Consider the following 15,210-nt stretch of genomic DNA (forward strand, 5'->3'; position numbering starts at 1 on the left):
TGTTGTAAAAGCACTGGCCTTCAGCAACCTCTTAATTAACATTTAAGAAAAATATACAGAGGTCCTCAATCAAAATTTAATTGCACCACCACCAAGTAGTTTAAAAGGATTTTTACAGCATCTTGTTTGTGTGGGTGGTCCTCAAAGCCCACATACTTGATGTTTCTGGAATTATTGGTCACACTGCGGAACGTGTCGGATACACAAGTTCAGTAAGTACAGTATGTACAGTAGGCCTATCTTCCATTCAAATCTTGAGCAGCACTATCAATGAGAACTGTTAATGACAGTAATTAAATCAATTAGTGTCTGGCAGGCCTTGTTCCATATAGATTTTTTTACATAAAAATTATTAGGCAGGTCAACTTCAGATTATTAATGTGCACAGGCATCACTTTTTCTATAAAAAAAAATAATAAAATAATGAGAATAAAAATTATTTAAATATACTTAATAGGAAAATACTTCCAGGCTACCTGTATGTCAAGTTGAATTCAAAGAAAACTTGGTCAGTTTAATTTCATGTAACGCTGACCCTTCCCATTTTTAAAAGTGTGCTTTAACAATACAGCCAACAATATCCACTAAAATAAATGAAATTAAAACTGATCACATTTTAAAATGGACTGAGCTTGACTGAAAAACAAAACCTTCATGAATTTATGACAGACCATTACTTCAGCCATGTTTTACCAATGAGGCACTTGTGAGAATATGCTACTCTGTTGTCCCATTCTTTTCTTGTTATGACACATTATACATTTTTTGTTATGAGAATTATTGGATACCTTTTATGTCAAATATTTGCCAGCATAATATTAACTTAGCATGGGAAATAGCTTTAAATTGTAGTTGTAAACTAATAGTGAACAAATCAAATGTCTATCTGCCAACATGTCAACATTTTGGCTTGACATATTAAAAAAAAATACAATATTCAGTTGCTTCCCACGTTTAATGTAGGCTACACCCTGTTACCACGTTTTTTCCTCCCACTTCATATTATTCACATTACGGCACTTCTCGGGAGTATGCAAAAGTTTTGCGAGAGAATGCAAAGGTATTTAAATATCATTTTTTAAATATAATCTTTTTAGGGGTGGCGCACAAATTTTATTTTATTCTTAAATTTGGTGTTTAATCCTTATAAATAAATGAACTTAAAAAAAACATCACAAAAACCATGATGTTAAACTCCTTAGACATCATCAGAAGGCTGAAAAAAAATATATAAAATGAATAGAATCAGCTTATATAATACATCTTGTACACACACACGGAACAAGGAAAGGAGGAATATACAAACAGTCTTTAATCCATGAGACACAAAGTACATAAACACTGGAGACAATCGGAAACACATCCATATAACGAGTAGACCCACCAGAAATAGAACGCAAAAGCACAGACTTATATACAATGGATAATTAATAAACACAGGTCAAACTAAATCAAACTAAACGAGAAAAGGGACATGACCAAATAAGGAAACACAGGAAGGCACATGAGGAGCAAAACAAACACAAAATGGACCAGAGTCTGACACATCCACACTGATGATCATTTTTTTTAAGCTAAAGCCCCTCCTCTCACTGACCAAAGAAAAAAGAAAAAAAAAATTGAAGATGTCCAAATTTCTACCCCATTGTATTACTGAATTTCTGCAGCTGTGTAGTTTAGCACTCATACTCACAAAAAGTGAAGAGAGGATACCTGTTTAATCACAATATGAAAAGATTCTAAGGATCAAAAAGCATTTAATGGACCACATATGTGACCCTGGCCCACAAAACCAGTCATAAGGGTCAATTTCTCGAAATTGAAATGTATACATCATCTGAAAGCTGAATAAATAAGCTTTCCTTTGATGTATGGTTTGTTAGGATAGGACAATATTTGGCCGAGATACAACTGTTTGAAGATCTGGAATATGAGGGTGCAAACAAATCAAAATACTGATAAAATGCATATTACTAATCAAAAATTAGGTCTCGATTTATTTACGGCAGGGGAATTTACAAAAGATCTTACTTAACATCCTAATGATTTTTGGCATAAAAGAAATATAATGGGTCATAATTTTGACCCATACAATATATATATGTTCACCTAAAAATTAGGCTGCATTTTACTCACCCCCGTGGCATCCTAGGTGTATATAACTTTCATGTTTTAGATGAATCCAGTCAGAGTTATATTAAAATTTGTCTTTGATCTTTCAAGCTCTATCATTGCAGTCAGCGGGTGTTGCATTGCTTCAGTGCAAAAGAAGTTAAATAAAAAACGCCCATCCATAAGAAAAAGTCTCACATGGTTCCGGGGGTGAACAAAGGCCTCCTTTAGCGAATTGATGCATTTTTGTAAGAAAAATATCCATATTCAAAATGTAATAATCACTTTATTCTGAACGCAGACTAATTTACAGTTTTGGGTGAACTTACCATTTACAAAAATGGTTTTGTGGTTCAGGGTCACATACTGTATATCGTCTACAGCCTACTGCTCTTGCCATTCAATGAGTCAAAAACAGCCCCAGTCTCAGTCTCAAAACTATAAATCAAAGCTGGACCATTTTGTGCTAAAGGCGCAAGATTTTTCTCAGCTTCACATTCTGACAGCTGTGGAAGATCCTCAGGAGACGTGCGGCTGTGATCATTGTTCCGGGTTTCCCTGCAGCACAATGTGACTCTTGTGATGATTTTATCCATTGGCTTGAGGGAGTGCATCCAGAGAGGCAGGTGGTCCCAGGTTTGCAGCCACCAAGGCAAGAGGTGAGGCTTTTGTAATTGCAGTCTATTCACAACAACAATGCAGAGGAGGACAGCAACACATGGAACACAGAAACCCACCACAACCTGCCATCCAGCCATTGAGAGTGCAAAGACAATGGATGGCAGAAGGAGGAAGCAAAGAATCAGGTACAGCACAGCAAACCACCGGTATTTTGCTGTCTGCTCACCCAAAAATCGTGCCATGCGGATGGGTAGACGGCTAAGAGGAACTGGGTACCAAAGTAATATGCCAAGAACATTGAAGATGAAATGACACATGGCACCTGAGAGAAATGATGTGCACATCATCATGAGGGACAGAACATGGATTAATTTACTTTACAAACTGTGTAATGGGTCTGTGCTATGAGTCTTCTAGGAATGAGGGATGAGAGACTTATTTTCATTCTCTTACCAAAACTTATACTTATATTTTGATACCGATATATCAATATCTCTATTAAATTCAATCTTTTTGCAACTTTTTATGGATAGAATGAATAAAATTAACAATTTATTAACAGAGAGATACATTTGTAAGCTAGTTCTCATTTTTTAAACACAATTTAACTGTTTAATTTTATTACTATAATAAAAAAATAAAAAAAAAAATTACACTCACTCAACAAACATAAAATCTGAAAGCCATCGTTCATTATGAAAATTAAATAGGCTTCAACTGCAAACTATCAGACTTTTGTTTAATGGCGGGATGAACTAAATTATTCAAAGGTGACAGTTTTTTATATACATTTTGTCTGTTTAATTTTGATGTTTATTCCTAACCCTGTTTCTTGAACACCAAATTAGCATATTAGAACTAACTTATATGATTTATGTTTGCAGTCAGCATATTAGAACTAACTTATATGATTTATGTTTGCAGTCAGTTTTTAAATACATTTTGTCTATTTAATTTTGATGTTTATTTAATTTCAAGAAAATAAAATTAGAAAAATTATTTTAGCCATTTAACATTCAATTGGAAAGCTATCATTCATTAGGATTTTATGAACACAATTTTGATTTCATGGTGACTTTATAACTAATAAACATGGTAAATATTAATTTAAATAAATATAATAAACATCACAAATGCATTAATTATAATAATCATTAAATCATTATTTAGTTTAATATAACATTAAATTATATTTGCGATATGTTTCAACATTTCTGTGTGTTAAAATGAGCAGGAGAAATTGGTCCTATCCTCAAAAACTAAATCCTCAAAGTTATAAATTTTTTTTTTCACTTAGAAGCTCTTATGATTCGTAAATTATGATTCACACTTGTTGTTATTTTTACAATAGTAGAAATAATTTAAATAATTAAAATGTCTTTTTTTAAATAATTTGATTTAAATAAAAAAAATCACAAGTAAAAAAAAAAAAAAAATATAATATATATATATATATATAGAAGCATCAATATACAAATATAAATACACAATTCCAAGAGACCACCAACCATATCCAAACATCAAATTAACAAGAAGCATCAATATTCTAAGATCAATTCACCATTCCTAGAGTCCTCTGACTAGAGTCCACTGTTTAATTAAGTGAGAAAGTTCATGTTTCAAATGGGATCACCTGAAAGGCCGCAGCAAGCTTGTCTCCTGGGCTAGCTAATGCGGCTAAGATGGCTGTAGTAGTTGTTCCGATATTGGACCCCAAGGTCAGAGGGTAGGCCCGCTCAATACTTATCACACCAATACCTGAAAACACAATGAACATGAGAGTTCAACAGAGCAGATGATTCTGTTTCTAATGAGACCTTCTAATAAGGTGAATCCAGCCTTATTAAGAGCAAATTATAAAAACATCCATGACCAAAACGGCAAACTCAACCCACATAATCAAAATTACCCTGTACCAAATTATATACTCATATGTATCAGAGTCTATATTATGCTGCATGAATTTTGGGGAAATAATCTGCTGTGTCCTAACATGGATTAGGTAAAAGGGTACACAGAGGGCACACAGTGGCTACAAAGTGGGCATTTTTATGTCAATGACATGACACAAATTTTTTGGTCTTGATGTATTAATTTATTCAAAAATACATAAAAATGCAATTCATGGATACAATGACTTTTATGCAACTCTTTATTTTTTAATTTCAAAAAATTTACTAATATCCTAATTGTCACTATCACCGACTGTAGTGCCCTGTTTGTCCACTCCATCCCAGACATTTGCCACTATCAAGGACTTCATTCCCCATAATCCTTTCCCCGGTCTCAGCATTCATTGTTTGCACCTGTGTCTCATTAGCATGATTAGCTCACCCTATATAAGCCCGGTTCTCACTGTCATTTTTTGTTAAGACTTCTATGTGTAATTTCTGCAATTGTAAGCCTTGTATGTTGGTTCCTGGTCTTGTTATTCTGCCTGTTTTCTGGATTACTCTGTTTGACTCAGACTTGATGGGAGAAACAAACCGTTTCTAAGCTTTGAACCAATTGCTCCGCAAAATGATTAACTGTTTTGAAGTGCTCAAATCACCACACATTTTTGTGACGCCTGCTGGTCAAAACTGTAAATGCAAAAAACAACTCAGGCTAAAACATGCATAAAAACAGCTTTCAAAAACCCAATGCAAATGCTTTCTTGAAAGTATAATATATTAAATGCAATCAAAATAATAAAATACCATTTAAAATGAAGTGTCTGTATATGTGTCTTTAAAATAATTATTATATAAGTCATTTGTAACAAACTTTAACTAGTTTAGCATTTAAAAAAAAATAAATTAATAGTTTTATTCAGCAGGTATAGTCAAAAGTGAATAAAATGTTAAAATGTTACAAAAGAATAAAATAACTTTTCAACTTTAAATATCTATAATAATATAAATATAAAATGTTACAAAAGATTTTAAATAAGTGTTCTTTTGAACTTTCTATATGTATAATATTATAAATATGTATATTTGAAAGTTTAAGTAAATTTTTTTGATATTGAAGTTTTTCAAATATGTTTCAACGTAATTGCCACATGCATTTTAAACTAGATTTTTCAGATTTTTTTCTCTTTCTTTAAAGTGGACACTCTCATTTGTCACTAACAAAAGGGAATTTTTTACCATTTTCAACAGGACCTACATCTGTTTGAAAAGGCTAACTGTGTGTTTGCCTTTCAGAGGAAAAAATAATGTTTAAAAAATATAATCTACACAAATTACATCTTCCGTGGCAGCTCTAAAACTCTTTGGGATTAGTGGTCTCTCTGGCAGTGTAATAAGGATGCTGTGGATCCTTAATCTAGCTGTCATGCCTCACTAGAAAGTCTAATCACTGTGTAGCTATTACAATAAATCCAGGAGCAATGTTAGACCATCACTCCTCTATCTGTCAGAAGGGCAGGTGGATTAGAAAGGGTTGAGAGCATCAAGTGTACATCGAGTTACTCTTGGCACTGGTTAAACCTTCACATAATCCACATCCCACAAAATACCTCTTATTTGTTGATGCATAACAACTTATATCTGTCATTTCACTGGGAAATCAAGTGCATGAGTTACCGTATTGAGTAAAACCTTCACATTATTCACAGGCCAGAAAAGACCATTGATTCTCAGAGCACAAAGCTCACAGACAAGTGAATACGAATGAGTTGAAGTCAACAGTCAACTCTCTGAGGGCTAAAGATTAACTCCTCTGAGGCTTAGTTGTGATTAAATGCAAATATTAGTACAATACTCAGAGGTGCTCTTAGCTGTAATGAATTTCTCAGGTCATCTGGGAGCACAGCTAAATTATACAGGAGAAATTCAGACACTTTACTGACATTCTTGCCCATATGTTCAACCTGTTCATCTAAGAGAGGAAGGACTCACCTATCAAAGGAGTGATGGCAGAAGTGAACACCGAACTCCTCTGAACAACAAAGGCCATGCCAGCACCAACCAGAATAGCCAGGTAGCCAGTCAACCAGCCAAACGGGAAAGGAAAGTCTGCAGGAAAGTGTTTTGTTTATATCTATTGAAAATTCTGTAAAAATGACAAGATACTTGAGTCTCCCTTTGGGGTACTCAGACTGTAAAACTGGATGAAATTCTTAGCACACTTTCCAAAAGGGCAGCACTCTAGAAACTGATAAAGTGTTTATTGGAGCTTATAGGTTCCTGCAAAAACTCAAAAGACTATCAGAGGAGTTCCAGCTATTAATGTTTCAATAGAACACTTAAAATAGGCAAGGATGCCTCTTTATGAACCGTGCGTGTTTAATTATAAATAATAACATACAACCCCAAATCTAGAAAAGTTGGGATGTTTTGTGATATGCCCTAACATCAAGAATATTTTATTTGCTCATTCTCTTTAACCATTATTTAACTGAATAAAAAACAAAAAAAATCCAACGTTTTCACTGGCCAACTTTATTTTGTAAATATAAACAAATTTTGATTTTGATTTAGTTATAATGTTTAATTGTTTGGGAATTGAGGAATTGAAATTTTTGTTCAATCTCGCATAACACAACACCACACCAGTCTAGCACATTCACTCTGTGCCTATCAAACCCCACTTTTCATGACTGGTCAAACATTTTCAATAGGAGACAGATCTGGACCGCAGGCCAGTCTAGCACATTCACTCTGTGCCTATGAAACCCCACTGTTGGTAGCATATGCAGAATGAGACCTGGCATCGTCTTGATCTAATAACCATGGACTTCCCATAAAAGACTTTATCTTGATGGCAGTATATATCTCTGAACAATCCCAATATATGGCTCCATGCCAATGATACCTTCACACATATTCCAGTGCACCCATGCTGTCTGCTCTGTTGTGCCCCCATACCATGACAGACATTTGCTTTTTCATCGGTCCTGATGAAAGTCTGGATGGTCCTTTGGTATTTGGGACTTGGAACTCCACATCCATTTTTCCCAGAAACAAGCTGAAATGTGGACTCATCTGACCACAGCACACATTTCCACTGTCTTTTTGATTATTTGAGATGAGCTTGGGCCCAGAGAACCCAGCGGCATCACTGCATAGAATTGATGTATAGCTTTCTCCTAGAGTAAGAGATTCAAGTTGCATTTATTGATGCAACAGCAGACTGTGTTAAGTGACAGTTGTTTTCTGAAGAACTCCTGAGCCCATGTGGCTATATTTAACAGCGCAGCATGATGGCTCACACACATTCAACTGAGACTGAGATTTTCTCTGAATTTTTTTCACAATATCATCTACTTAAAAAATTGAAATTATTCTTAGAAAAATTTCTAGTTCCTTTTTTTTATTTTATTGTATTTTTTTTTGACACTTGAAATTTGGCACAAAGGGATGAGCCATGATCCAGCTTTGCTCGCAAAGACCCAAACATGATCCCGTCACCCCTTACCAGTTCACCTGCTTATTGTGAACCGTTTCAAAACAGTTTGATTTGGATATTCTATAATATTTTCACTTTTATTTAGCCTCTGTCCCAACTTTTTTGGAGTGTGTTGCAGCCATAGAAATCAAAATTTGTTTATATTTTCAAAACCAATTTAAGTCGATCAGTGAAAAATGTGGAAATCTTTACTTTGTACTTTTGTCAATTAAAAAAAAGTTAAAGAGAATTAACAAATTACAGATTCATGATTATATTGCATTTTACAAAACTGGAATATTTCTGGAATTGGGGTTGTATTTGGTCACACTTTAGTTTGGGAACCAATTCTCACTGTTAATTAACTATTAAGTACAACTTTTGCCTCAATAAACTCCTACTTTGCTGCTTATTAATAGTTGGTAAGGTTGTTAAGTTTAGGTATGGGGTAGGATTAAGGGATCTAAATATGGTTATGCAGAATAAAACATATGTGCTTTATAAGTAATAAACAGCCAATATGCTAGTATTATGCATGCTAATAAGAAACTAGTTACTGTAATAGTGAGAACTGCTCCCTAAACTAAAGTGTTACTCATTATTTAGAGATGAGTTTAGTATGTACAAGCTGATTATGCAGACTCCAACTCTTTGCCGTTTTTTTTTTTAAATACATCATATAATATAATATATAATTTTTCAATCATTCATAAAAACAAGATGTCATTAATGTAAAACACTAAATCAAACATACAAAGTAAATTTATGCATTTTGACAGTGAATAATGACAGAAGATTCCCAGACAAATACACACACATATATATGTGTGTGTGTGTGTGTGTGTGTGTGTGTGTGTGTGTGTGTGTGTGTGTGTGTGTGTGTGTGTGTGTGTGTGTGTGTGTGTGTGTGTGTATGTGTGTGTGTGTATTTGTCTGGGAATCTTCTGTATATATATATATATATATACTAAAAAAAAACCTGATATGATCAGTCATGCCAACATATGCACTGTAAAAACTGCAATATATGCACTCTATAGACTGATATAATATAATATAATATAATATAATATAATATAATATATTATAATATAGTATTTTTTAATTTTAAAGTTACACAACTTGATTTATAAAGTCAGTTCAATATCATTTAAGTTGAAATGAGTTGCGCAGCAATTCCATTCAATTAAGTTCAATGAAGAAATTCCAGATGGCAAATAAGTCAATGGATTATAATCAATATTAAATAAGATTAAATGAGATCATTGATTAATTAACTGTTCAGAATCAATTTCATAAATGTTGATGTTCTGATCGGCCCGTCAAGATTAATAAAAGCAGAATCATGTGATATATCTGTGGATAAGAAAAAAAAATAAACATTTACATTTGCCATGGACCCTCACAATCACAGAAACTGTGTAAATAGATAGTTCCCACCTGCGTTGATGATTTTCTGGATGGCTTTGGCCACTTGTCCATGGAGAAGGGAGTTGAGAAACTTAACCAGCAGCAGGAGACAGGTGCAAAGAACCAGCAGTGAGGAAGCCAGCAGAATCAACCCCACGCCATCAGACAATCCCGTCTCCACAAATAGATGAGTGCCTGCTCCAACACACACATGCATTTACATCTCCAGTCTCCTGTGGAAATCTGCCCGTCACTCATGCATTGACAGGCATATATTCATACTATCAGCGATTAGCCCATCACCTGCTGATTATCGTGTGTTAGAAGAAAGCGGATTTTAGATTCTTTCAGAATTTTGCAAATCATTTATGAATCATGACAAAATGGTTTCTAAAAATGAGGCCCATGGTTATAATTGAGGGCTTTTAGCCATTGACTGTCCCCTGACAAATATGGAATTATTACTTTTTTTCTCAATTTGATGGCTCTTGTGTTTGAAATATGATAAAAATATAAAAATAAAAATATGCAGCTTATTGCCTCAAAGTCATTATATGAGCCAGGATGACTCAAAAGGTCATTCAAAGTTTAAAAACATCTTGCTTCCTAATACAGCCTGAAAGATGTTTGTTACTGTTGTTGATGTCGAATGTGTAGTTAGTCTTTTAAACAAGCATATGACTCAGTGGCTGTTTCTATCACAGGATGTACTAATACAGAATAAATTATATCTACAAGACCAAAAGGATCCATTATTAAAATAAAAAAATCCAAACACACTAAAAAATCTACAAAAAAAAAACTATACATAACACAAAAAAATATTCATTAATTTAAAAAAGCATTTCTCTGTATTAAAAAAGTTTGAAGCCAGATAAAATGGAGAACAAAATTTTGTTATTTAAAGGCTGATCAATCAAAGGACGGCCTTTGCTGTGTCTTTGTCCATTTCATTCTCTATTCCTTTGAAATCTGATAGAGTTTCGACTTACATTTTTCAGAATGCATGTGTAGTGATGTGGTTTGCACTGTTGAGTTTTCTGAAGGCATTATAGAAACATTTTCTTGGATCTGGGGATAATAAATGTAGATAATGTCAGTAGATGAAAGATTTTCATCTGTAAGCAAACAGAGATGTCGCTCACCATGATTCGTGTCTGGCACCAGACTTTTATCAGGCTCTTATTGCGTAGCACCTCTTGCCCTGTTGCTATACCTACGATTACTGCCTTATCCAGCTGAAAAGGAAAAAAGAAATAAAATTTCCTTTTAACTCTAAACCCATATTAATGAGAGACAGAAGAGTACTGAAGGGCAAACAGTGTGATATTTAATTAGGCTACACATGTTTTAACAAACTCCAAAGCATTTAACAAGAAAACTAATGACCAGTTTTCTTTTTATTTATAATGACACCCAACAGGCTGCATACTTAAAGGAATAAATCATCCAAAATATTGCTTATTCATCATCATGTTATGTCGTGAACCACAAAAGGAGAAGTTTTGAAGGGTGTTCAGGCTCCTTTTTTGAATACAGTAAAAGTGGATGGTTATGAAGGGATATGAAGCCCCAGAAAGGTCCAAAAGCAACATAAAAGAAAGACTTATGTGCTACATTCTAAAGGTGTGGTCACATTTTGGTCAAATTTCACAAGTAAAAAATACCATTGTCTGTTGTCAATAGTGTAGCGACGATTGAACTCACACAGAAGTCACTTTCAAACCAAGCAGCTTTCTGTTGGTCAACACGGGAAATCCATCCAACCAATTTGAATCCACAGGAAATTCTTTGTGTGGAAAAAACTTTCACCCTCACACAAAATATCCAGATTGTGTAAATTCCTATTGAAATGACTGGATTTTGCCTACATAATTGAACAACTTTGTTTCAACTGTGGACTTTATAGTTATAGTCATCATTATAGCTTTTGGTATGAACAGGACTTTAAACTTAAAGCCACCTTTATGTGAGAAACTGACCAAAATGTAAAACATTTTTCACTTAAAATGCATTGTGTAGCTTGAGAACACTTTTAATATAGAGCATGAGTCATGTGGACCACATTTATTATACTTTTATCGTACCTTTTGTCTTTTTTTTAATATTGGCAGCCTATGAACTATTTACCAAAAGTCTTTTTTCTCTTTTCCACAGAAGAATGAAAGGCGTCCTTGATTATCCTGGAACATATTCTTATCAATTAGACTTCAAAACAGAATAATACTGTACCTGTATAATACGTTTGGTGAGGGGTTCTGTGATGACTTTCAGGAGCTCTGGTCCATTCTCTCCGGTCACGATGTTGAAACTTTCAACCACCGCCCCCGACATGAGCCTCATCACGCCAGTGATGGCTTCCAGCGGCAGCAACACCAACACTGACAGCCAGTTAAAGCAATCGTGCACTGTGGCACCCGCAAAGGCTCTGAAACAGACCCACACAGAAAGTGTCACTGAAGAATTCCAAACTTTCTATTGATAGTTGAATGCTGACAGTATGAGGTACTGTATGCTCTCTCTACCGTTTGAACTCCTCTCTCTCCCCTGCCTGCATCAGAGCCACGATGGTGTTAGTGACAGATGTGCCAATGTTTGAGCCCATGATGATAGGAATGGCGGATCCAACATCTAACACTACATGAAAGATAGAATGTAGAAACCCAATCGATAGATGTGAGTCACGTTTCATTAAGTAGAACAATCCTCCTTAGCCAGTTATGAAAAAACACAAGGGCTCCTATCATCTCCAAAATTCATTCTCTGGAAATTCTTTCTCTGAAAATCACTATTAGATGGCTAAACAGAAATATGGCCCATTACAATATAAAATAACACCATAACAACAAAGAGAACATTACTATAATAATATTAAAACTTCTCAAAAATGAGACACATAAATAAGATGGTGCAATTTGCGTTTGTATGCAGTTTGCTACAAAATACATTAAAGTAGCGTAGTTTGTTACCTAGAAAAATACATTTTGATAACATTTCCTATAGAACTAATGTTAAGTTACTGGAAGAACGTTTGTTCATTTTTGCTCACTTTGAAATAACCTTGCCAGAACACTACTGCATACTTTCTGAGTAGGTACTACATTTGATAAAAAACAAACTTTGTCACCATTTAAAAAGTATGTTCTATATGAGTGTGTGTAGTATGAAAGAAATTCAGGAATACTTCAAGAAGGGTCTACCTGCATCCTAAAAGTACAACCTAATAACAAGCTAAAAGTACAAACTACATGTTATGTTTTCCACAAAAAAAAAATAGGATGATAGGATATCATGAAGCAATCTACTCAAGTACATTTATTTTATGTTTTATGCATGAAATGTCTGATGGCACTGGTTGTTTCTTTATAGGAGAGCGTAACTTGTAATAGGCATAAATTATAGGGGCGTGGTTTGTTCTTGCCGTTCACAACTCTTTTCCTATGGCCTCATGGGATAGTAAAATGTCCATTGGATACACATTTCAGAATCTCTGCAGAAATAGTAGGTCATATGGGTACTTTTGCCTACTGTTTCATGAATAATATGAACTTGAACATGTTTATTCCACATACTGCTTTTCACCTACTTCATATAAGTGAAGTAAGAATAATCAAACACACAAACTGAATATTAGAAAATATCAGTCACTAGATGGCAGTGATGACCAATCAGAATTGAGTATTCCAGAGTGCTGTGTAAAAATGTTTAAGAATTAAAATATACTAATATAAATGTTTTTTTTTTTAGGTTTGGCAGAGCAATACTGTGTTTGTAATGGCTGTGTTTGACTTACATCCAGAGGAGACCAAGCTGACAACAATGGAAGTGCTGGAACTTTGGACCAGGACAGTAACCAGCAGTATTCCCACCACCAGTCCCGCCACAGGGTTAGAGAGGACAGCATTGTCCTTAAATATGTCCCCTGCAACCTTACCTATCCAAAGACACAACACGGTCCACTCAAAGCTTTTATTTCCACACTAAGGATGTGATATTGAGATTAGTAGTTAGTGGTCACAAAGTAACCAGCTTTTTACATTTCTTTTGGAAACAGGATATTTACAATAGTTACTGAATCAGAGAACAGTGGAAAATGTCGAGCAAAAGGGTGTTAAAGGTTACCTCCAGCTAACTGAAAGGCTGAGCTTAGGATGTCCAGCGAACAGATGAACATGTACAGAAATAGAAGAAGAAGTGGTATCTTGCAAATATTGATGAAGATTTGTTTTCCCATTGTCCTCATTATATGGTCCTGGCTAAAAAGACCATATATACTACACGTGCACACACACACACACACACACACACACACACACACATAAAACAAATTCAAATAGAAATCGTTTCCAATAATTGTTTCCTTTTAAGTTGACAGAGCTGATTAAGTTCTTAAAACATACAGTTGGCTCCAGAGTCATTACAACGTGATTTGTGAATTAAATGAAAGTTTTAATTAGCTTTATTTTCACCCCACTCTATGAGATCCATTTTGACTTATCCAGGACTCAGAAAAGAGAAACACTTTTGATTCAGTTTGCATAGTTAATAAAACAACATAATAATAAAACGGTTAAACATCATTATAAGAAAGTTAGTTTTCAATGTCTAGTTTTTGCTTTATTACAATTCTGAGGCATTTTACCACCATTTCATTCAATGTCTCTTTATGAAAAACATTTCTGAGTGAATTCATTCCACTCCTTTTTTCTTTCTCCATCCTCCTTTTGATTTTATTGACAATCACAGTCTTAATCATGAAGCAATTAAACACAAGACATGAGATTATGAGAAAACATTACGATCAGTACGTACCTCGTCGTAGAATGATGCACTGCTCATCTGTCTGGCTGTCTGTGTATGCATTTATCAACCATCATTTATACCTGCCATCTCAGTTTGGGGGACAAAGTCACTCATTATGCAGTGCATAGTTAAAATTTAAATGGAAAAACATGAGGAAATTAAAGCTGTTTATTTACTTAAACTACCCACAACCTTAATTGATTTTATTCACAATGCTTTAGCTGTGACAGAGCATCATAGCTCAATAGTTGTTCATGCCGCTCTGAGGGGCCAGAGAATGGACAGTGGGACACCAAGTGGTGAGATTTTTTCAAGACATTGATGAATAGTTTGTATACCTACAGACCTGCTCTGCTTTTCAATTACATTGCCTGATTGCAGATAGCAAAATGCATGACTTGTGCATAATGCATAAATTACTGATTTTTCAGATTTATAGAAGATAGAGTGTAGAAGTAAAGTAAGAGTTCACCCAAAATGAAATGAAAAATGTGATTTTTTTCCCCCACCTTAAGGTAATCCAAGATGTAGATGAGTTTGTTTTCCATCTGAACATTACATCACATGCTCACCAAATAGATCCTCAAAAAAAAAAAAAAAAAAAAAAATATCTGTGCATTTCTCTATTGATTCAGATAATATGACTTTTTCACTGGAGAAAATATTATGGATAGTTATAGCTGGAAGCAATAGTTTGAAGTGTAAATGTCCTGGATTATTACAAACACACAACTATTTGCTTCACAAGATGTATTATTGTAATGATTACATGATTATTGTGATGTTTTTATTAGCTCTTTAAACTCTCAATCTGACGGCACCCATTCAGTGCAGAGTATCCAATGGTAAGCAAGTGATATAATGCTAAACTTCTCCAAATCTGTTCCAATG

The 15,210-nt window shown here is 34.3% G+C and overlaps 1 protein-coding gene across 1 annotated transcript; it reads right to left on the reverse strand.

Moving 5' to 3' along the window:
• Positions 1–2,160: 2,160 nt before the first annotated feature.
• Positions 2,161–14,461, reverse strand: slc34a1b (solute carrier family 34 member 1b). Its single transcript, XM_042711052.1, has 11 exons — positions 14,329–14,461; positions 13,639–13,790; positions 13,310–13,450; positions 12,042–12,153; positions 11,749–11,944; positions 10,662–10,754; positions 10,509–10,587; positions 9,547–9,711; positions 6,618–6,734; positions 4,365–4,491; positions 2,161–3,054 (listed from the first exon to the last, which is right to left on the reverse strand). Exons 2-11 carry the CDS (start codon positions 13,757–13,759, stop codon positions 2,490–2,492), a joined length of 1,716 nt encoding a protein of 571 aa, XP_042566986.1. The 5' UTR covers positions 13,760–13,790; positions 14,329–14,461; the 3' UTR covers positions 2,161–2,489.
• Positions 14,462–15,210: the final 749 nt, after the last annotated feature.

This window comes from Cyprinus carpio, chromosome A21, assembly GCF_018340385.1.
Source record: "Cyprinus carpio isolate SPL01 chromosome A21, ASM1834038v1, whole genome shotgun sequence".
Classification (NCBI taxonomy): domain Eukaryota; kingdom Metazoa; phylum Chordata; class Actinopteri; order Cypriniformes; family Cyprinidae; genus Cyprinus; species Cyprinus carpio.

What these genes read in the sequence shown, in the direction of transcription:
- slc34a1b (XM_042711052.1), bottom strand. Translation starts at nt 13,759, where the DNA reads ATGAGGACAATGGGAAAACAAATCTTCATCAATATTTGCAAGATACCA. An exon ending in AGCCTTTCAGTTAGCTGGAG is followed by an intron (nt 13,451 to 13,638) that starts GTAACCTTTAAC and finishes GTCTTTGGATAG; the next exon opens with GTAAGGTTGCAGGGGACATA. An exon ending in CTTGCTGCGGCCTTTCAGGT is followed by an intron (nt 3,055 to 4,364) that starts GATCCCATTTGA and finishes ATTTCTCTCAGG; the next exon opens with TGCCATGTGTCATTTCATCT.